The sequence below is a fragment of the Amaranthus tricolor genome, chromosome 17, assembly GCF_026212465.1.
Source record: "Amaranthus tricolor cultivar Red isolate AtriRed21 chromosome 17, ASM2621246v1, whole genome shotgun sequence".
Lineage (NCBI taxonomy): Eukaryota > Viridiplantae > Streptophyta > Magnoliopsida > Caryophyllales > Amaranthaceae > Amaranthus > Amaranthus tricolor.
In genome coordinates, this window is record NC_080063.1 from 4,183,424 (window position 1) to 4,206,343 (window position 22,920).

At 36.8% G+C, this 22,920-nt stretch overlaps 2 protein-coding genes across 3 annotated transcripts; both read left to right on the plus strand.

The window, feature by feature from the left end:
- Positions 1-1,644: 1,644 nt before the first annotated feature.
- On the plus strand, positions 1,645-9,569 carry LOC130803503 (uncharacterized). 2 transcript variants are annotated; one of them, XM_057667619.1, is made up of 3 exons: positions 1,645-1,929; positions 4,626-9,066; positions 9,279-9,569. In XM_057667619.1, the coding sequence occupies exon 2, from the start codon at positions 4,665-4,667 to the stop codon at positions 9,024-9,026; it is 4,362 nt and encodes a 1,453-aa protein (XP_057523602.1). In that variant the 5' UTR covers positions 1,645-1,929; positions 4,626-4,664; the 3' UTR covers positions 9,027-9,066; positions 9,279-9,569. The 2 variants fall into 2 exon arrangements, with proteins under 2 accessions (XP_057523602.1, XP_057523603.1); XM_057667620.1 differs by lacking the exon at positions 1,645-1,929 and adding an exon at positions 1,949-3,117.
- Positions 9,570-14,269: 4,700 nt separating this feature from the next.
- On the plus strand, positions 14,270-15,620 carry LOC130804446 (uncharacterized). The gene is made up of 2 exons (XM_057668878.1): positions 14,270-14,763; positions 14,936-15,620. The coding sequence occupies exons 1-2, from the start codon at positions 14,270-14,272 to the stop codon at positions 15,618-15,620; spliced, it is 1,179 nt and encodes a 392-aa protein (XP_057524861.1).
- The last annotated feature ends 7,300 nt before the right edge of the window (positions 15,621-22,920 follow it).

Consider the following 22,920-nt stretch of genomic DNA (forward strand, 5'->3'; position numbering starts at 1 on the left):
GCAAATAATTAACAAACCACACAAACCACATTCACAAATAATTACTTAATATGCAAATAATTAATTAACAAACCACATTTTTAACTAAATTACTAAATTACAAGTGAAACAATAAAAATATAAACTTGCAAATTTAAAAAACAAATAGAAATTACCTTGATTTCGTGGGTTATGTAATGATCTACAAAGAAAAAAAAATTAGCACTAATTTTCAAATGTATTATATTGAACTTGCAAACCACATTAAAAAGAGAAATATAATAATACCCTATAATTCGTATGCATTAATTTAACAAACCACATTTTAAAGGTTTTTCGTATGTATTGAAATTAAAAAGAGAAATAATACCTTAATTAGTGAGTTTTGAAGATGAATAAGACCAAAAATGCCTTTGGTTTCAAACGGTACGGTTTTGAAGAATGATGATGAACAAGAACGACAGTAGAAGAAAACCGCTATACTGTATGTGTTCGAAGTTTATGAAAATTCGAAGTTTGAAGTTTAATTTGACAATGAACAAGAACGGTTTTGAAGAATGATGATGAACAAGAACAGTAGAAGAAAACCGCTGTATTGTATGTGTTCAAAGTTTATGAAAATTCGAAGTTTGAAGTTTGATAATGAACAAGAACAGTATTGAAGTTTGAAGTCTGGAATGGAACGAAGGAGAAGGAAAACAGTATGTGTTCGTTTGTGCGTGTGGTATAAGGAAACTGAAGGGTTTCTCATGAAAATATAAACGTTAAAATTTAAAAGGCGCCATTTTAATACACTTAATTGCTCCGGTCATAGCCCAACACCGCAGTAGTTAAAATTCTTCATGGACTATTTGCTGCGGGCACACCATCAACCGCAGCTTTGAGTGTGTTATTTGCTGCGGGCACACAACCAACCGCAGCATTTGAGTGTGCTACTGAGTATTTGCTGCGGTCGAGGCCTAGAACTGCAGCAATTAATGTTTTTTTTTTCTTATTCTTTTTCCTATTTATTGCTGCGTATATGCAAAAACTGCAGCAAATGATAAGCAACAAATACGTTATTTTCCACTAGTGATTGTTCAAAAAAAAAGTAAGTTAATAAGTCAAAAGCCAATAAAAAAGTTAATAAAACTTACAATTTCATTTTTACTTGAGTCAAAAGCTAACAGACGCCCCATGGGCATTCATTAAATAACATATTTGAAAGCGTAAATTAGAAAACAATATAAAAGATATAAATAATATAATATATTCAAAGTGTGATCTGGTGATATAATTTAAATGTTATGTTATATTTGATAATATATCCTTATTAAGAAACGCTCAAGTGTGTTCGTCAGTAAGATCTATAACTTAAAAACCAATTTTTTTATGTCATTTAAAAGTTATTTACCAAAAATTTTGGGGCATTTTGACAAACAAAAAAGTCAAACGACAAATGTCAAAATCAACAAAGATAACTAATATTTCCTCTATTTCAAAATAGTTTTGACTTTTTACATAGTCCAAATGCACTAATTTGATTGATAATATTTTTAATTATACAAATTCTCATTAATGCAATATTTTAGTGATGGAGGGAATACTATGGTTTTTTGATTTTTTCTATGAACTATCTATATATTTATTTTATTTTAATTAAAAAAACACACCACAAAAATTTTCTAATTTTCACTCCCTACATCGTTTATTGACTTCTCGTGAATGAGAAATACAACTCTAAACCCCCTAAACTCATAAACTCCAAACTTCGAACTCCGAACTCCGAACTCCGAACTCTAAGTCTAAACTTCGAATCGTCGATTCTCAGCATTTTGTTTCTTCAATTCCTTCAAATTCATCACAGCTTTCAGATTATCATTCTAATTCTGCAAATTCATTCAAATTCAATAACTTTCACTGCATCCAGCTACTCAACAATTCGCAGCTTTTGTTGCTCCATTACTCGTTGTAAAGATTCTTACTCTTTATTTCTTTCCAATTTCATTTTTAATATGCAATTTTTGTTAACCTAATTGCTTTAATTCCTCATTTACAAGGTTCTTCGTCTTTCTTTCTCCCTAATTTGATACTTTTTCTCCTGCGCTAACCCTAATTTCTCATGATTTTTTAAATGGAGAAAGTTACAATATCTGATACTTATATTTACCCTCTTTTTGGTGGTGAACTCATTGTCGCATAAGTTATAATGTTTTTGCTAGAAAAGAAAATCGTGATTTCTGCTGGGAGTATGATCTTTGTTTTACGCACAATTTCTTGTGTTACTTTAGCTATTAATTTTACTTTTTGATGCTTTTTTTAAAATAATCTTATTATTTACCGAAATACTTCGGCCCGAGTTTATTGTTATTTGGGTTTTTTGTTATTGGGATAAATCAGTAGATTACAGTAATATTTGTATTATGTATAGTTTTTTGACCAAATTTTTCTATATGACTTTGTGATTAGCTACACAGTTTTATTCTTCCCTACATTATTTTATGTTATTTATCTAACCAAGTAGTGGAAGTTAGGAGGAGGCCAAAATTGTGTTGAATATTGTGGGTTGAAAGTAATAGAAGGAACCAAGCATAAAAGCAAGTAATTTGATAAAAATGAGATATAAAACCATAAATAATAACACCGAGATTTAATAAGGTTCAACTACTCTTGTTAGACTATGTGTTTTGTATTTGTGTTTAAAGGATAGTGGAGCTAACTAGCTCAATCAATACAAATGAAAATATTACAACAAGGAGATAATAATGCGCAAGTGAGGAAAAATGTAGTGGGAAAGAAATACATAATAGAGCACGGGGGCTTAGACGGAGAAGTGAACTTCAAGCATGAGCTTGACTTAAGTTACAACACAAATAAGGGCTTGTATTTATAACCAACAAAGAGGGTTAGCATTGAGTAAAAGCTGCCAGAAACATGCATGATGAGCAGTTTGAGCTTACCTCAGCTCGGACGAGCAACGTGTAATTTGAAGCTTTTCGTTCCAACATTTTGAGTTCCCGTTTGAGCAGCTTCTCTGATCTCCACGTGATTGCTTTACACTCCAATCCCAAGTGCTCCAATGCTTCCATAATGTACTAAGACGATGTCAAAGCATCTTTTCTTCACAAGTTTTGACAACAACTCTTCAAGAGTCTCTTGGTAAATTAAACCATGTTTCATCAAACTTTATGCTATGCACTATTAGGACATGAACAAATTTGTTGATGACATTTGAAAAGCACAATTTGAGTATACTTTACAATGACTTAATCCAAATTACATTTCATCATACAAAGTATGAGATTCTCCCATATCCAAAATTTCATAACAAATGACCTATTGGACTTCGATTCAAGTCACACTTTGCAACAATCTCCACCTTGACGGGTCTACCCGTGTCAAACAAAACAAAACCTTCAATCAAACCAAATCCAACAACACCCTAACCACTTATCCATAGACACAAACATACTTGCCAAAACACATGCATCAAAAGATCATATGGACACGAAGATGTCCCAAAAGGAACCAATTGGAATATTTATCAAAGTCTCTCAAAAGTCTTGCAATATCAACCAAGCTCACCTTCGTAGTAACTGAATTTTTTGTTGGAAGAGAACTTTTGTTTATTTTTTTGTGGTATGAAGGATTTGTGGTTTCTTTGTTGTAAACTATCCTGGCTGGCTGTATATAGCTTCCTTTTTTTTGCTTCTTTCATGAATATCTTTGTACACATCTTACTCCAGGGAGGATTTTCTTATAATAACGTAACTGGTGGGATTTGTTAATCTTATGCGTGCTATGCTGGCAATTAATTTTGTTTTCCCCCTCCTTAGTAATGATTTCTAATTTCAGAGGCAGAAAGTCCGTGAACTTGAAAATAACATGCCATGTACTTTCTCTATTTAAATGTCCTGATTGGTTTCAGCATGCAATATTAGGATTGATTATAGAATTTAACTGTCCCATTTTGAGAAGAGAAAATAGTCCTCATGTTGGGTGTGGCGCTAACATGGGTTAAATTAAATTATCCATAGGCCTTGTCAAACTGTCCCTTATTATTAGAAATCTCTCAAATGGGAAAATGGTGCACTTGTAAAAACAAAGTATTTTGTTTACATGTCTACTTTAATTTGAGTACTGTAATCAACCTCTACAGTATATTATGTATAGAAACTAATTTTAAGCTCTCTATTCGATGAATTAAGCTACATTGACACTTAAACTGGAACGTAGCTATTTGCTCCTCTGTTCCTATGAATTTGTTGCATATCAACATTGTTATGTAACATGCAATTTAATTTTTGGTTAGATTGGTTTGGCAAATAAGACAAAAAGTTTGAATCATATGATATTAAAAGAGAGAAATGGTGAGTATTCAAGAAAGTTGAGGTGGAATTCCCCTAAATGGAACTATAGAAAATTCACTAGGCCATCCAAACTTGGAAAATTTAGCAAATAGAGGGGTAAGAGGGAGTATTAATTATGAAAGCGTGGTTTTATTTTTAACCATTTCAACATCCAATTCTCGTAGAGTCTTACTTTTGTGTGAACATGCTGTGAAGTATGTTTTTTCTATCTTTGTTCAATTAATTTGCTATGGCGACCCTTTGTAAGGCATATTTGTAATCAGCTATTTATGTCTACATTTATGTTTGTGAACATAGGAATGAAGTTCAGTGTGGCTGCATGATTATTTTTGAAAGATGGATGCGGAAATAGCTCCTACTTTGCAGACAGACAATCTTAATCTTTCAAATGGTGGCAGCCCAGTGGCAAATTTGGATTCTGGTTCTGGACAAGCTGTAAGTAGAGAATATATAGATAATGCTGCTTGTGAAAAACGCAAGCAATCACCTTTGCCAGTCAAGTCTTTAGATAAAGGTGTACATGATGATTCTGAACCTGGCTTTTCAGTTCCTGACCACCTGGAAGATAGAGCAATCAATGATCTTGATGAGTTTAACACAAACATAGAAAATATTGTGAAAGTGCAAAAAGAAACCATCTCTTGCGAAAAACTTGAGTCAAAGGAAGAACAAGAAAAAGACCAGGAATTCAATTCTGATTCTTTAGATCGTCAGAACAATGAAGAAAATAATGCAATGCGTGTGTCTTTGAAATTGGAAACTTTGAAGAAAAATGATCTTGTACGTGATCAGCTGCTGCCTTGTCATAGTGAGGCTGAAGCAAACATGGATGGTGATGAGAAAGTGCGAAAAGTAGTCGCTGATACTGTTTTAGTTGAATCACAGGACAAACAAGAAGTAAATCAGGAGTTGAATCCTGATTCCGCAAAGCCTCAGAAGGAGGATCGAAATGCCAAACATGCACCTCCAAAATCTGAAAGTTTGATGAAAGATCCCTCTGTTAGTGATCAGCTACCACCTGAAAATGAGTGTGTAGATGAAGATCATAAACCAAACCTGGAATGTGGAGCAATCAATGACCTTATTGTGCTTGAAACAAACATGGAAAATTTTGAAGTGCAAAAAGAAGATGCCGATGCTCATGTAGTCGAGTCACAGGACAGACAACAAGATCAAGAGTTGAATTCTGACTGTGCAACTCTTCAAAATAGGGAAGATCAAAATGCCACACGTGCATCTGAAGAATCTGGAAATTTGATGAATGATAACTCTGTTGATCAGCTGCCACCTGATGATGAAGGTGTGGATAAAAATTATGAACCTTGCTTTTCAGCGTCCGAGCACCTGGAACATAGACCAACAATTGATCCAAGTGAAGTGGACGTAAATATGGAAAGTGTTGAGGAAGTGACAAAAGAAGTCGCTGTTACTGAAGTAGTTGAGTCACTTGAGAAACAAGAACAAGATCTGGAGGTAGTGGAAAAAGAAGCTGCGGATAGTGAAGTAGTTGAGTCACAGGACAAACAAGATCATTATCAGGAGGAAATGCAATTAAATGTTGCAGATACTGAAGTAGTTGAGTCACAGAACAGTCGAGCACTAGGTCCGGAGTTAAATTCTGATTGTGCAACTCTTCAGAACAAAGAAGATAACAATGCCAAATGTGCTTCTCTAGAATCTGAAAGTTTGATGAATGGTCACTCTCTTGGTCAGCTTCCACCTGAAAGTGAAGGTGTAGATACACATTGCTTTTCAGGGTCTGATCATCTGGAACATATAGCAACAGATGATCAAAATGAAGTGGATGTAAATATGGAAAGTGTCGAGGAAGTACCAAAAGAAGCTGCTGATATAGTAGTAGTTGAGTCACTGGACAAACAAGAACAAGATCAGGAGGAAGTGCACATAGAAGCTGCAGATACTGATGTAGTTGAGTCACAGGACAGACTAGAACAATGTCAGGAGGAAGTACAACAAGAAGCTGCTGATACTGAAGTAGTTGAGTCACAGGACAGACAAGAACAATATCAGGAGGAAGTACAAAAAGAAGCTGCTGATACTGAAGTAGTTGAGTCACAGGACAGACAAGAACAACATCAGGAGGAAGTACAAAAAGAAACCGTTGATACTGAAGTAGTTGATTCACAGGACAAACAAGAACAAGATCAGGAGTTGAATTCTGATTCTGCAAAGTCTCAGAATCACGAAAATCCAAATTCTGAAAGTTTGGTGAAAGATCACTCTGTTAATGATCAGGTGCTACCTGAAAATGAAGGTGTAGATGAAGATTATGAACCACTCTTTTCAATGCAGGAGCGCCTGGAACATGAATCAACTGATAATCATAGCGAGGATGTACACATGAAAATTGTTGAGGAAGTACAAAATGAGGCTGCCAGTACTGGAGTTGTTGAGTCCCAGGACAATCAAGAACAAGATCAGGAGTTGAATTCTGATCGTGCAGAAGCTCATAATGTTGAAGATCAAAATGCCAAACATGCACATTCAAAGTCTGAAAATTCGATGAAAAATGACGGTGTTAGTTGCCAGATGGAACTTGAAAATGACGATATAGAGGAAGATTTTGCATCTGAAATTTCAGTGCCTGAGCACCTGGAATGTAGATCAACCAATGATCTTAATGATTCTGATACACATATGGAAGACATTGAGGAAGTTCAGGAAGAAATTGTTGATTCTGAAGCAGTTATGTCACTGGACGAACAAGAATCTGATGAGGAGTTAAGTTCTGATTCTGCAAAGCGTCACAGCAAAACAGAAAAGAATGTCAAACATGGATCTCTGAAGTCTGGAAGCTTGGTGAATGATCACCATGTTACTTATCAGCTACCACCTGAAAAAGAAGGTGAATTTGCCATCTTTGATTTGGTTTGGGGCAAGGTGAAGAGCCATCCTTGGTGGCCTGGGCAAATATTTCACCCTTCTGATTCCTCAGAGAAGGCATTGAAATATTATAAAAAAGATTGCTATCTGGTTGCTTATTTTGGTGATCGAACGTTTGCATGGAATGATGCTTCAGTATTAAAGCCGTTCAGGAATCATTTCCCCCAGGCAGAGAAGCAAAAATATTCAGAAGCTTTCCAAAATGCTGTGAACTGTGCTTTGGAAGAGGTCTCCAGAAGGGTAGAACTGGGCTTATCCTGTTCTTGTGCCTCCGAAGAAGCCTATGGCAAGATCAAATATCAAGTAGTTGAAAACTCTGGGATTAGGGAAGAGTCAAATAAGCGGGAAGGAGTTGATAGATCCATGGGTGTGGATTCTTTTCAACCTGATAAGCTCACCGAGTATGTTAGAGCTCTGGCACTTTTCCCTACTAGCGGTGCTGACCGGCTTGAACTTGTTATAGCAAAAGCTCAGCTATTAGCTTTTAATCATTTGAGAGGTTATGACACGTTACCTGGCTTCCAGTATTATGAGGGGTTGGTGGAATTTGAAGCTGATTCACTGCCTGAGGATGAGGTGATGAGAGATGAGGATGAATATGAACATTCAGTGAATGGGGTTAACGCCAAGAAAGGCCCTCGTAAACGCAAACACAATCTGAAAGATATTGTGTACCGAAGGAGAAAAGAAAAAACCGTGACGGAATTAATGGGTGAGACAATGTATTACCTTGATGGTGAATTTGATTCTTTTGACGAGGATGATATTAGTTTGACTTGTACAGCTAGTGCTAAGAAAAGACCATCCAAGTTCCATACAGATGATTTCACCGCTCCACAGAACACTAAAACGATCTCTGTAGCTAAGGTTTCAAATTCAGCATTTACAACTCCTCAGCAATCCTTCAAAGTTGGTGAACTCATTAGCAAAGTTGCAAGCCAAATGACCGGGTCATCTACAAATATCAAAGACTGCAGCAAGGGAAACAACAAGAATTCAGGGACTGATGCTAATGAAGAAATAGAGCTTCCTAGTGGCTCTCTGACCAAGGACACAACCATACAATCAAAGAAATCCTCTTTGGATGATATGCTCTCTCAGCTGCACTTATCTGCACGAGATCCTATGAAAGGATACAGCTTCTTGAGTGACATTGTTAGTTTTTTCTCTGAGTTTAGAAATTCAGCTGTCATAACTCAGCGAAAAAGACTGCGCCAAGGAGCTGGTAGGAAAAAGAAATCTGATGCTGTTGTAGGGCCCTCTGAAACTTTACAAGTTGATGATGGAAACGACTCGTATTGGACTGACATGGTTGTCCAACATGATGCTGAAACTAAACCCTCTCGACGTGGTCGTAAGAGAAAGGGTGAACAGGTTGCCCGTGGTGATAACGAGAAGCCTCTTCAACTGAAGCCAAAGAAGAATTCTAGGAAAAAGTATCATCATGGTGATCATGAAGCAGTTCCTGAGATGCCAACGGAGGATGATAAAAAGCTGGACCTGCCTGCAGAGCTCTTGCTGAACTTTGGTGAGACTGGTTCTGTACCTTCAATAATGAGTTTGAACAAAATGTTCAGGTGTTTTGGGACACTGAAGGAAGCAGAGACAGAAGTAGATACACAAGGCAGTCGTGCTAGAGTGGTCTTTAAGAAACGTTCAGATGCTGAAGTTGCATACAGTAGTGCTGCAACATTCAATATTTTCGGGTCAATACTGGTTAATTACCAACTAAATTATACACCTGTTTCCTTTAGAAATAACCCCCGCTCAATGGCTTGTGGAAAAGAGGAATAAACGTCTCCTTCAAACTTCATTTCACCGGAAAGATTTTGAGGTATGAGCTTGAGCTTCATGCGTCACACTTCTTGCTTCTTGCTTCTTGCTTCTTGCTTGTCGATCACTTAACGAAAGAAAACAATTACTCTTGTTGAATAATTTTGCTTCAGCATCTGCTGATTTTCTATCGTTGAGTGATACTTTATTGCTTCTTGGGTAATTGGTGCTCTAAGCCTTTTTTTTTTTTTCCTGTAATGGTGGGTTATTCAGGTCACTGATCAAGACTGCAATCGGTGTTCTGTGGACTGCTGGGATTTAAAATTGCAAACAGCAGGATGTTGACAAAGAAGGTAACCAGGCATTCTTCTGGTTATCTGCTCATTTCTTCCTGTTGTCTGTTGCTGTATTGTAATAGAGGAAACGGTTTCTTGTTACTGTGCGTAAAAGTTTTATGTTAATGCTCAGCATAACAATTAAGTAAGGCCATCTTGGCATCAAATTGGACCACAATTCTGGCTTTCGTTGCTTCATATTGCATGCTGAATTCCAAGATGCAGAAGATATCTCATACTGTGCTTTCCTGACTTTTCCCTTTTCTGACGTTTTGATATTTCACTTGATCAAAATTATAGATTGCAAGAAGATGGTGTGTGGGGGGGGGGGGGGGGGGGGGGGGGGGCGGCGGGGCGCGAAGGGGGGAATGGGTAAATCAACTGCCCACGCTGCCCTTCTGAAACCCAAGATTTCTAATGAGGATTATGTTCTTGGTGAATACAATATTTGTGACAATAGAGTCGGTGAGTTCCACTCAGTGAAATTGTTGGAATGACCTTCGATGTCTGTTTGGCGTTCATTAAAATGTCCATTTGCCATCGTTGAACAAATATGTACTACATAGAGTTCCCTCTTGTCCTTCATGGCATCATGCCCATGTCCATGCCTGTTTGCGCATCTGTTAGATCATATTTCTCCGTTGATTTTGTTTCTTGAGTTGTATGTTCTATGCCTTTGGTGCTAACTTCAATGTGATTTTGAAGGTTTGATCATTTTTATTACCAAATTTTGTACATTAAATCATGTAAGCAATAATCATTGAATGAAAATTGACCTGAATTGAATGTTGACTCCTTTGCATTGTTCTATATAGTATTGTTTGTTGGGGCCTCTTCGTTACTTTTGGCTTTAATATAATAACTTGCTTTTAGGCTTCAAATTTTCGAAATAATGTAACATATGATCTAGGTTCATAAATTGTTGTGTTCTTTGCTCCGTCCTTGAAATGTACTATGAAGTACTCTTCTATGCATGTAACGAACACTTCCGTTTTTGAGCATAATAGCTGATTATGTGTTGGAAAATTTAATATAGGTGGCCTTGTGCGAGCCTGGCACGCATTCATTGTATAGTTCTCTCACACTTCACAACTTGCTCTGCGTATTTTATTATTGATCATAGTCCTTGTTGTGAGAGTTTGTTTGTCTTTTGGTGGATCAATGATTGAATCTTGTCATTGATATGAACATTATTATCAGTTATTCTTATGTTTCTCCAACAAATATGATTGATTTAGGGATTCAATATAAGATCTATAAATAATGTGTAGTATAATTTTTCAATTTTACGCTTTTTTCCTCTTCAATATAGTTGCTGGTTCAGTAGATTGATTGAGGATATTATTGATCCTCCAATTTCACTTATTTCATTGTATAATTTATCATTGATGTTCTAATTTCTGTCATTTCATCAGAATCCTGTTTCTATTTTATAATTGGCTTCTTTGTTGGATCGTTTTCACAAAAGATTAAATCAATCCCCATAGTTTTCTATTGTAAAGCACGAGGCTTTGTTGAGCTCAACACGCATCTTCCTTGGACCTCTTGCTCGCTGGTGACCTTTCCCTGGGTTACTGACAGATCATTAGTGTTAGTCTTTTGATTCTACTGGGCTTGGATTACTATTTGACACTGATCATGTGTTCTGTTTGTTGCCTCTCTAGTTTTGCTCTTTTTACTCTTCCATTTCAATTGAAGGTTATTTGTGTTGAAGGTTGCTCTGTGTTTTATGATGATGGTTCATGCCTTTGATGGATCATAAGTTGTTCCATGTGTTGATACATTGTTGTTTTGTTGGCCTGCTGAGGTTTAAGTCACGACTCACGAATTGACCCTTAGGCTTCCAAGCATCGAGCATGAGGCAGTGTCTTATGGTGCCTATTATGAAATTAAGGTGACTTCTAATCCAATTGGAAATAACACCAACTATTTGGCAAAATAGTGTAATTCTATTTAGGGATATTCTATATGGCAAATACGAACTATTGTAAAAGGCGAATGGTAGCAATTCTTAAATTTTTTTTCCACAAAATAGTATTCAACTTTTGAAAAATTAATTACAGTAACATTATGAAGGTAAAAATGTTTAATTTTTGTTAAGTTTTGGTAAAAGTCATAGATGTCCCTAAGAAATCTCAAATGTAAAGCCCAATTTAATAAAAATTAAACTTAATGGAAATATTAGTGTAGTTAATTTAGAGTTGAGTGCTATTTTGTGGAAAAAATTTGGGATTTATTAGGGACATTTATGACTTTTAGCAAAACTACTGAAATTAAACGTTTTTACCTATATAATGTTACTGTAGTTAATTTTTTAAGAGTTAAGTGTTATTTAGTGAAAAACAATTTAAAAAATTGCTATCACACGCCTTCTGCTATAATTGGTGTTTACCTTATAGAATATCTCTACTTCTTCCAATTGAATTGTAACAATAGAACGACAAGAACTTAAAATCATTAATCACAAAATTGCAATTGATCAGTTTTCAAAGTTCAAGAAAAGTAAAAACACAAAGCATCAAATGATTCTAGCTTGTACTTCCATTGCTTGGACATCTTCATAACCAATCAATTTTAGCTCACCTAAAATTTGTTGAACGTCATTATTCATTCTTGTTTCTTCTTGGAAATATGGAAGAGAAAGAAATATGTATAAATTCAAACATGAAGGAGAGTAAATTATACTCTTGTTCATTAAAGAAGATTTTATTTGTCATTTTAAGGTATTTATATTGTAATTTTGGACAAAAATAACTTTATTCATCTTCATTTTAATATCTTCATAATGCTTATGGTCTCTTATAAGTCTTTTATTCACTTTATTTGAACATTTTTATATTTTTTATGGTCTCTATATGTTTTTCACTCACTTATGAAAATATTTTTTTTATTAGTTGTGGTTTTTATATTTTTCACTTACTTTTAATATTTTTTTAATATTCATGGTCCCTATTTTTCTTCCATCAAATTTTATTATTCAATTAAATAATATATTCACTGTCTATAATATTTTATTTCTTTTAATTTTTGTGAACATTTTGTGAGAATTTCATTAGAGAACGGAGGGAGTAGTAGTATATATTTGACTGACTGTGTCGTAAAAAGAAAGTGAAAAAATATTTAGTATTTAGGTTTAAACATTGAGTAGAGAGAAATGACATGCACAAATGAGAAAAGGAAGATTGCTTAATGATTTAATCAAGAGAGGTAAAATTATTTATATTAGCCGTGGTTAATAAGTTGAATTTTTAATCTCAGAAAAAAAAGGATTATGATTGAATTTTATACACTTTGATTAAAATTTGGACTCTTTATCCATCATGGACTCCCGTTCAAAGTCAGGTTTTACGTGCTTTGAGTTGAATTTTTGAAATTCTTGAGTGAAAAAAAAAATTAATTAAATAAACGAACCATTAAACTTTTTCCAAAAGTATGCGTCCAAACCCTAAACCTGTGCTTTGGAGCTGTTCGCAGTTACTAACTGCGAACAGCATATAAGACAAACTAACTGTTCGCAGTTAGTAACTGCGAACAGTTCAAAAAAGACAAAACAGCTGTTCGCAGTTACTAACTGCGAATTTTTTTTTTTTTTTTTTTTTTTTTTTTTTTTTTCTGTTCGCAGTTAGTAACTGCGAACAGCTATTTTGTCTTTTTGTTGTTCGCAGTCTAATTGCGAACAGCTATTTTGTGTTTTTTGAACTGTTCGCAGTTACCAACTGCGAACAGCTAGTTTGTCTTATATGCTGTTCGCAGTTAGTAACTGCGAACAGCTCCAAAGCACAACTTTGGAGTTTGGACGCTTACTTTTGAAAAAAGTTTAAAGGTTCGTTTATTTAAATAATTTTTTTTTTCACTCAAGAATTTCAAAAATTCCTTTGAGTTTGCCCCAAATAGAGTTCTCCAATGAATTGAGATATGATATCTTTTTTTTTCGTGAATTAAATTTGCATAACAATATGTAAACTCACAAGTATATAATGCTCATTGAATACCTACGACATGCCCAAGAGCTACTTAAAACAAATAGCCTGATCTATTCAACTTAATAAAAGAAAAAATAAATCATTAATACAACCTGATAAAAGGAAATTAGGCTATCAAATACAAGTTAACAAAGTAGCTCAAGTCTCATCGACAATCTAACAAATCAAAAACAAAATGATCTAAGGTTTTCACTTTTCACTCATCATATGTAGGGATTTAATTTTAATTTCAATGCCAAATTTCATATTCTATAAACTTTTGACAAAAAAATAATAAAAAATTATGCAATAATCAGATGATCACAATAAAAACTTATACAATTGATCTTGCTTATTATTATTCTTTTATAATTGGTTAAGTGGCATTTTAAAGTTATAAGTAATTATTTTTGACTATAAAAAAGTTATCAATTTTAAAGTTATATGTAATCATCATAAAACAATAATATATGTTGAGTCAGTCTAATAGAAATGGTAAAACATTTTATTTGAGAATTAATGAATCAAAAAAGAGTGCATTATTTGTAACTATCTTGTAAATTTAAAATCTTTTTCACCCCTACAATGATATGACACCTCAAAACAATATATATACATTGGATCAGTTATTTTATTAGACTGAGAATTTATTGAAATAAAAAGGGTGTATTTGTAACTATCTTGTTCATTCAATTTTTTTTTTATCAATTCAATTTCAATTTTTTTTAACAATTCAATTTCGATCATCAATTCAATTTATCGAAATATAAACGTAAAATTTATTTTCAATTTCGATTATCAATTCGACAATTCCCAAGCAAGTCTCACTATTGCCGTTAACTCTTGCGAAACACCCCCAAGAACTAATTTCATTCTACTCCAGTTCCTGATCATCATCCTTGTACTCCATTTTTGATCATCATCCTTGTACTCCATTGTTGATCATCATCTTTCCCTTCAAGAAAAAATGTTAGCTTCATCAGAAGAAGAGACATTAATGGAGGAAAAAGAAGCACAAATGGTATCTATATCTGATACAAAACCCTCCTTAAGAATAGCCCATTTTCTTAAACCCTTGTTTCCTTCCTCCAAAAACACACAAACACAAATCCTCTTTACCCATCCTTCCATATCTCATCCTTCAAAACCCATTTTCCCCATTGTTAAAACTCTCTCTTCAAAGGTTTTCTTTCATGTGTGGAAACACCCACTCAAGTATTGGAACTCTTGGGTTGAGAAATTGCGCCCTTCTTTTGAATCCACATGGAAGAAATGCTCTGTTTTCGAAGCTATCATGGGTTCAACTCTTGAAATTCCAAAATGTAAAGCTTCAATCTTTGCACTTGCTGAGAAATGGTGCTCAGAAACCAACACATTTGTGCTTCCTTGGGGTGAAATCACCATAACTTTGGAAGATATCATGGTTTTGGGGGGATTTTCTGTTACAGGAGACTGTTTTGGGTGAAAATAATTCCTAGGAATCGCTCGAAATCGAGGAAAAATTGCTCAATTCAAGGTCAGCCATGATCAGAACCAAGTCTAAGAAGGCAAGTCAACAACAATGGCTGGAAATTTGGATGGAAAAGGGTAGTAAATTCGAGCACGAAGCGTTTTTATGTCTTTGGCTTTCTAGGTATCTTCCTGCTGAGGATTGTTCTACCATGAACAAGAGTGTTTTTCAAATTGCTGTAAATTTAGCTAGAGATACTAAATTTGGTCTTGCACCAGCTATTCTTGCTAGTATCTATAGAGATTTGAGATTGTTGAAAGAAAAGATTACAACTTTAAGAGATTTAGGTGATCAAAATGATGTTAATGTGCTAAAACTTGCACTTTGGGCACCCTTATACTTATTACAAGTTTGGATTTGGGAAAGATTTCCTGCATTAAGCCCAAGAATCAATCATATTAGTAATGGATTATGTAGAATTAAAAAGTGGCACAAAACCAAAATTTTGAGAAATGATGATGAGGGTTTGCCTATTAACTTTGCTAGTCATGATTTTAGATGGAGACCTTATTCAAACACTTCATTTAATCATGATTTGGAGTCTTATTGTAGATTCATAAGGGTGTGTGATTTGGTTGGATTGTATTGTATTGAGCAATATCTTCCACATAGAGTAGCAAGGCAATTTGGGTTTGATCAAGATATCCTAATTGCTTTTCGTCACGTAAGAGACACACCAAAGATTGGTTGGATGAATTACATTAGGCCAGTTTCAGACACCAAGTTATACAGACCACCAAGACAGTTTGAGCCTGGTGTTACAATTGATTATATGAAATGGTGGGAAAAAAAAGGAGTTTGGCAATGAAAATGTTGATGGGTTTAAAGAGATTCGAAACCCAAATGCTAAACAATTTGAAGGTACTTCTAAGGTATCTTTGACAGCACCATTTTGGATCAGAATTAAAATGGAGAATAATGAAGCTGATGTACCTCCTGGTTTTAGTCCCAAACTCAAAAATGTAGCTTTAGATGGTTCCTTTAATGAGCATGAATCGAGCCCCAAGGGATTTGGACAAGGTCAAGATAGTGCTGTATCTTCTAAAGGTGATAATGCTTTTATTCAAGAGACAAAATCTACAACAAACTCGGCATACATTTCGCCAAATGAAGAAGAAAGAATGGGTAATGAAGATGGAATTGAGAGTAATGCTGAAAGTCCAGTTAGAAATCAGGATAGTATCCACAATAACGAGATTAAACCCGGTTTGGAAGGTGATAGTGAGTCTTCAAGCATTGATTTGCTAGGAAGGATTGCTAGGCTACAGAGAATAATTGATATGATGAAAGCAGATAAATTCTGCCATGCTTATGGGCAAATGAAAGCTAGTCTGATCAATAGTTTCAAGTACTTTCAACTTATATGTTTTTTGCTGTCCTAATCAATTCCAATGATTTAGCTATATTTTCTGTAGAGAATCAAGCAATATATATATAATTTCTGAGAAGTAAATTCAAGAAGAAAGGCTGTTCGGTTGTTTAATTATATTTTTGTAAGTATGAAATAGCAAGGATAGTGTACCCCACTTCGAGAGGAGGCTCTCTCCCAAATGAGCAAGCTCAGTAACAAACTTTTTTTGATACCCAATACAATGCATGCATCAGGTATTTAAACAGAACTAAAATAACAACCTGCTGACATCACTAACAACATAATGACATCATAATATAGTCAAAATATTAATTAATTAATTTTTAGTTGCTCTCTTCTTTGTATATGTGAATAGGATCGGTGGTTTATTGGGCTGGCCCAGTTGAGTCCTTGCATCACCTCCACTCCGAAAAGCCACCTTGTCCTCAAGGTAAAAGTCAGGAAAGCGAATATCCAGTGAAGCATAGTCCTCCCAGGTGGCCTCAAATTCTGGAAGGCCCTTCCATTTGACAAGCACTTTCGCTGTTACAGCTCCTCCAATAGATGCATTACGAACCCCCAAAACCTCCTCTGGTTCAGCCACCAAAATCATATCCTCAGTCAATTGGGTAGGAATAGTAGGGTTCACCTGAGCAGAACCTACGGCCTTCTTGAGCTGGGAGATGTGAAAGACTGGGTGTATCTTGGCTTCTGGAGGCAAGGATAACTTATAGGCAACCTTCCCGATTCTCTCCAATACTTCAAAGGGCCTAAAGTAACGAGCAGCAAGCTTTTCATGTAACCTGGTAACTACAGATTTTTGGCGGTAAGGTTGCAATTTCAGAAACACCAAATCCCCTACTGCGAATTCCATATCTCCCCTTTTAACATCAGCCTGGTGTTTCATGATTTGCTGAGCCCAAAGTAAATGAGCTTTCAAATCATCGAGTATGGCATCCCGTTCCTGCAATTGCTCTTCGAGAGATGAATTTGCAGTACTACCCTTCTCAAAACGGATCAAGGTAGGAGGGTCTCGTCCATATAGGGCTTTGAAAGGCGTACACGATATCGAGTTGTGATGGGAAGTATTATACCAATATTCTGCCCAATCCAACCATTTACTCCAACCCTTAGGCTTCTCTCCAATGAAACACCTGAGATAAGTTTCAAGCCCCTTATTCACTACTTCGCTCTGACCATCCGTTTGTGGGTGGTACGCTGTGCTCCTTTTTAAGTAAGTGCCTTGAAGGCGAAATAACCCCTACCAAAAGTGACTCATGAAAATTTTATCGCGATCTGAGACGATAGTGGAAGGAAAGCCATGTAATCTGACGACCTCGTGAATGAACACTGCTGCCACCCCTTGGGCAGTAAACGGATGCTTTAGAGGAATAAAATGAGCATATTTAGTTAGGTGATCCACTACCACCAATATCGTGTCGTAACCTTGGGATTTTGGCAGCTTCTTAATGAAATCCATAGTCAAGTCTTCCCAAACCTGAGATGGAGTGGGTAGAGGTTGCAGTAATCCCGCAGGACTAAGGGTTGAGTGTTTGTTGCGTTGGCAGATAACACAGGAGGACACGTATTTAGATACACAACGCCGCATTCCCGGCCAATACCATTCCCGAGCCAAACGTTGATAAGTTTTAAAATCTCCCGAGTGACCACCTATGGCTGAATCATGATACTCCGCCAATAATCTGGTGACCAAGTTCGAATCACTTGGAATGACCAACCTGCCTTTGTATTTAAGATTCCCGTGTTCAATACTATAGCCTCTAGGCACCGTTTCCCCTTGTTGAATGGCGTGAATCAATTGCTGAATTAATGGATCCGTGTGTAGTTGCTGTTGGAATTCTTCCCATTTGATTCCGCCAGCTGAAATCAGAGCGTTGCAATCTATTTCGGGTTGTTCCTTACGGGACAACGCATCAGCCACCTTATTATGAGCCCCCGGCTTGTACTGAATTTCAAATTCATACCCCAATAATTTACTCATCCATCTTTGATACTCTGATCCCACTTCTTTCTGAGCCATAAGAAACCTGAGACTTTGTTGATTTGTGCGTATAATAAATTTTCGGCCCAGAAGATACTGACGCCATTTCATCACTGACAGGACGATTGCAATCAGCTCCTTTTCATATACTGATTTTTGCCGAGCTCGCTGCCCCAATACCTTGCTGAAGAAGGCTAAGGGATGATCTAATTGCATAAGTACCGCACCTACCCCAAACCCAGATGCGTCTGCTTCAGTGATGAACATTTGATTAAAATCTGGCATAGCCAAAACCGGCACCTGAGTCATAGCTTGCTTTAGGGTTGTAAAGGCTTGGGTGGCCTCTTCACTCCATCCGAACTGATCTTTCTTGAGTTGTGCAGTTAGAGGAGCTGCTATGGAGGCATAACCCTTCACAAATTTGCGATAATAGCCCGTTAAACCCAAAAATCCACGGAGTTCCCTAATGTTTGTAGGAACAGGCCAAGAAGTAACTGCTGAGATTTTTGATTGATCTACCGCCACCCCAGCTTGTGAAATAACATGCCCCAGATACGCCACCTCCTTCATCCCGATATCACATTTCTTCCAATTTGCGAATAGCTGATGATTAGAGAGTAGCTCTAATACCTGTTGTAAATGCAGTCTGTGTGCCTCCCATGATTTGCTGTAAACCAATATATCATCGAAAAATACCAATACAGACTTCCTTAAGTACGGTGGGAACACCTCATTCATAACCGCTTGGAATGTGGCAGGAGCATTGGTTAAACCGAATGGCATAACCAAGAATTCATAGTGACCCTCGTGTGTACGGAAGGCGGTTTTGTGGATATCCTCGCGTCTCATTCGTATCTGATGATACCCGGATTTTAGGTCAAGTTTACTGAACACCGTGGCCCCACTCAACTCATCCAGTAATTCATCTATGACCGGAATAGGAAACTTGTTTGGAACTGTTGCCTTGTTGAGTGCCCGATAATCTACACAAAAACGCCACGACCCATCCTTTTTCTTCACCAACAAGACAGGGCTAGAAAAAGGGCTCTGTGAAGGTCGAATTATTCCCGCTGTCAACATATCTGTAATTAAAGACTCTATTTCATTTTTCTGTCCTTGGGGGTATCTATAAGGTCTTAGGCTAATAGGATCGGTACCCTCCTTGAGTACTATGGCATGATCATGGGTTCTCTTAGGAGGTAAACCCGAAGGCATGTTGAAAATGTGCTTAAACTCCTGCAAAACCGCATGTAGCACTGAAGGGATTTGCCCCATATCCAGCTCATCAAATTTTTGTTGATCACTTGACATTTGGTTAAATTCCACTAAGTACCCTCCACCCTCCTTCAGCAAGGTTCGTATCATGGCTTTCAATGAAATTTTAGTTCTTCCCAGTGAAGGATCCCCCTTAAGTGTTATATTTTCACTCCCCAGTTGAAATTTAAGGTTTGGGTTTTCCAATTAGTCATTATGGTTCCTAATTTTTCAAGCCATTAAATCCCTAAAATAACATCAGAATTTCCCAAAGGAAGAGGGAGGAAATCCTCAATAACAGTCATACCTGGGAGTTGCAGACTCACTCCTTTGCACAGCCCTGTACCCCGCACGGACTCCCCTGTTCCCAATGACACGCTGAAAGATTTTGTCGGGGAAAGTGGAACGCCCAGCGTTTCAACCACTTCCCTCGATATGAAGTTGTGCGTAGCCCCTGGATCAATCATCACTACTACTTCCTTGCCCATTATATAGCCCAACAGTTTCAGAGTGCGAGGGCTCGTAAAACCCATCACCGAGTTGAAGGATATTTCGGGCTGTAGTTCTTCCGCCATCTCTGTATGCACCATCTCCTCTGTTTTCCCCTCTACATTTAATTCCGACTCCTCTCCATATTCATCATCCTGTGAGATCAGCATGCTAAGCTCTTTTCGACGACATCTATGGCCAATAAACCACTTTTCGTCGCACCTAAAGCATAAACCCCTCTCTCTCTTCTGTTGGACCTCCCGTTCCGTTAATCTCCTTATTTCTCCAGGTTTTTTGTTTATATTTGTGGAAGTGAAGGTTTTAATTTGGGGTGTAATTTGAGTCTGGGTAGTAGTGGAAAGACTCGTGGAATATGAAGATGAGGGAAAGGTATTTAGGGTTTTTGAGTTATATTTTGAAAAAGGGGCAGTCTGGTTTTGGGCTGCATTTTTGCGAGGAGGCCCAATTCTCAATTTCTCTTCCACTTTTGCCGCCAAGTCCATTGCGTGGTCCAAGGTAATTGGGCCTAACAATCTTATTTCGGCCCGTATTTCTTCCTTAAGACCATTTATAAATTGCCCCATGGCAATTTCTTCAGGAACACCTTCTAGAGGAGCCAAGAGTTCGATGAATCTTCTGCGATACTCATTCACTTCTCCTAACTGGTGATTGTTCAGCCATTGCTCTTGGAGTGTGCCGGTGGCGGTAGATCGGAACTTCCTCAGGATGATTAATCCCTTCATTTCGCCCCAAGTGGTCATAGGATGACGCTTGTGCTCCCATTGATACCAAAATAGCGCGTCACCCTCCAGCGCCACCACCGCCGCCTCCAGCTTATCCTCCTCTGAGAGCCGATAAAACTTAAAGAAGCGTTCAGCACGGAGGATCCATCCATCTGGGTTCTCACCATTAAAGGCGGGCATGTCCAGCCTCTTAAACCTCTAGTTAGCGCTGTTGCCTTGGTTCAAACCCATACCCCCTTCATCATGATTACGATATTGATTTGGCGAACCCCGAGGTTGTGCCCTAGCATCTGATTCCCCTGACTCACCTTCGAAACGCTAGCGAAGGGCTCCCAACGAGTCACGCACCTCTCGCTGGAAACGCTCCTAGTCCTCGCGGTTGTGCGCCACCTTCCCATCCAACTGTAGTGAAAAGACAGCCAGTTCTCGCCGGAGATGTTCAAATAGCTGTTGTTGCTGTTCGACTCGTGAATTAGCTAGGGCATTTGCGATCTCCTCAGCCACGATTGAACGCATCTCCGTCATAACCTGTTCCAGTTGTTCGATTCTCTGTGTCGCCGTTGATGGCGCCATCGTCTTTGTTCACTGATCGACGATGCTCTGATACCAGGTTTGTAGAGAATCAAGCAATATATATATAATTTCTGAGAAGTAAATTCAAGAAGAAAGGCTGTTAGGTTGTTTAATTATATTTTTGTAAGTATGAAATAGCAAGGATAGTGTACCCCACTTCGAGAGGAGGCTCTCTCCCAAATGAGCAAGCTTAGTAACAAACCTTTTTTGATACCCAATACAATGCATGCATCAGGTATTTAAACAGAACTAAAATAACAACCTGCTGACATCACTAACAACATAATGACATCATAATATAGTCAAAATATTAATTAATTAATTTTTAGCTGCTCTCTTCCTTGTATATGTGAATAGGATCGGTGGTTTATTGGGCTGGCCCAGTTGAGTCTTTGCATTTTCCTTTACAATGCAGGAAATTTTGAGTAGAATGTAACAAATAATTGGAATCGAGGAGTAACTTAGATATAGTCTTGACTCTTGATTGCAAGCATGTTTAGTATTTGATTCAATTTTGGAGCTGTAATAGGCAATCTTTGTTTCATGAACATATTTGATGCTTCTTCAATACTAGCACTTACTGAACTCATCAAGCTAGCAGCTTCGCTACCAACTAGAGGTGTTCAACGGGCGTGGCGGGGCGGATCATGTCAAATTTAAACGGGCTGGGGCGGATAAAAGTCCGTTTAAACGTGACCCACTTTGACTCGTTTTTAAAAGTTTATGTAGTTTTTATTATTTTACTTTATGTCTCTTTGGGTCGATCCACCTATGTATATAATAATATCATATAAATATATAATAAAAAGTGATAAATGTTTTTTTGCAACCAATTTCTACAATTATCCGAGTTGACTCAGCCCGACCCATTACATCAAGCCCGTTAATGACTCAACCCGCTAATGATCCATTAAAATGTGTCCCGACCCTTGACCCATTGGGTCGACTCACCCTATTGAACACCTTTGCTACCAACCATCCCGTAAACTCATGTCACAAGATAGGATTGTTTTCGTCTGCTATTACAACTAAATGGTGGCCATGAGAATAATTCGTAGTATAAATTTATTGAGCTAACAGTCAGTTTGGTAATTGGTAATAAATGGTGAAAATGATTTGTAGTGTAAATTTTCGTAATATTTATCATGTTATTCCTATGGTGATGAGAATTTGATTATAATAAAGTTTTTTTGTTCAAAGTTTTCCATTACTACCAAATATTATATTTTCAAATGATAATGTATTAAAATAAATTTTTTGAAACAAATAAGATTGTTAAAAAAAAAAATAAAAACAATCATTAAGCTTGTCAAAAAATATTCCTATCAAAATGACACTAACTTTTCATTATTCTCTCCATTTAATGTTGATTAGCACAAAGACGGATGCTTTTGTCAAAAGGCAAGTAGAGGAGTAAGTTGGATTGTGCTTCTCCACCACACTATTAAATAGCCTGTCACTGCCATATCTACACATTTTCCCCTGCTGTTTTTAGTTTTCCTATAGGAAAGTTCAAGAACAATTTCTACAATTGACATTGGCAAAAAAATAACAGAATTTTTAAACATGTCACTCTTTTCATTTTATCGTCACCCTCCTAATGAAATTACAATTTTGCCTCTGAATTTAAAATTTCTTACATATACTCTAACCTCACTAAATAACACCTTTATCACACTTAAAAAACAAAATTACA

Coding starts and splice junctions, on each gene's coding strand:
- LOC130803503 (XM_057667619.1), top strand. CDS start 4,665: ATGGATGCGGAAATAGCTCCTACTTTGCAGACAGACAATCTTAATCTT.
- LOC130804446 (XM_057668878.1), top strand. CDS start 14,270: ATGTTAGCTTCATCAGAAGAAGAGACATTAATGGAGGAAAAAGAAGCA. Junction 14,764..14,935: donor GTTACAGGAGACTGTTTTGG/GTGAAAATAATT, acceptor TTGGCTTTCTAG/GTATCTTCCTGCTGAGGATT.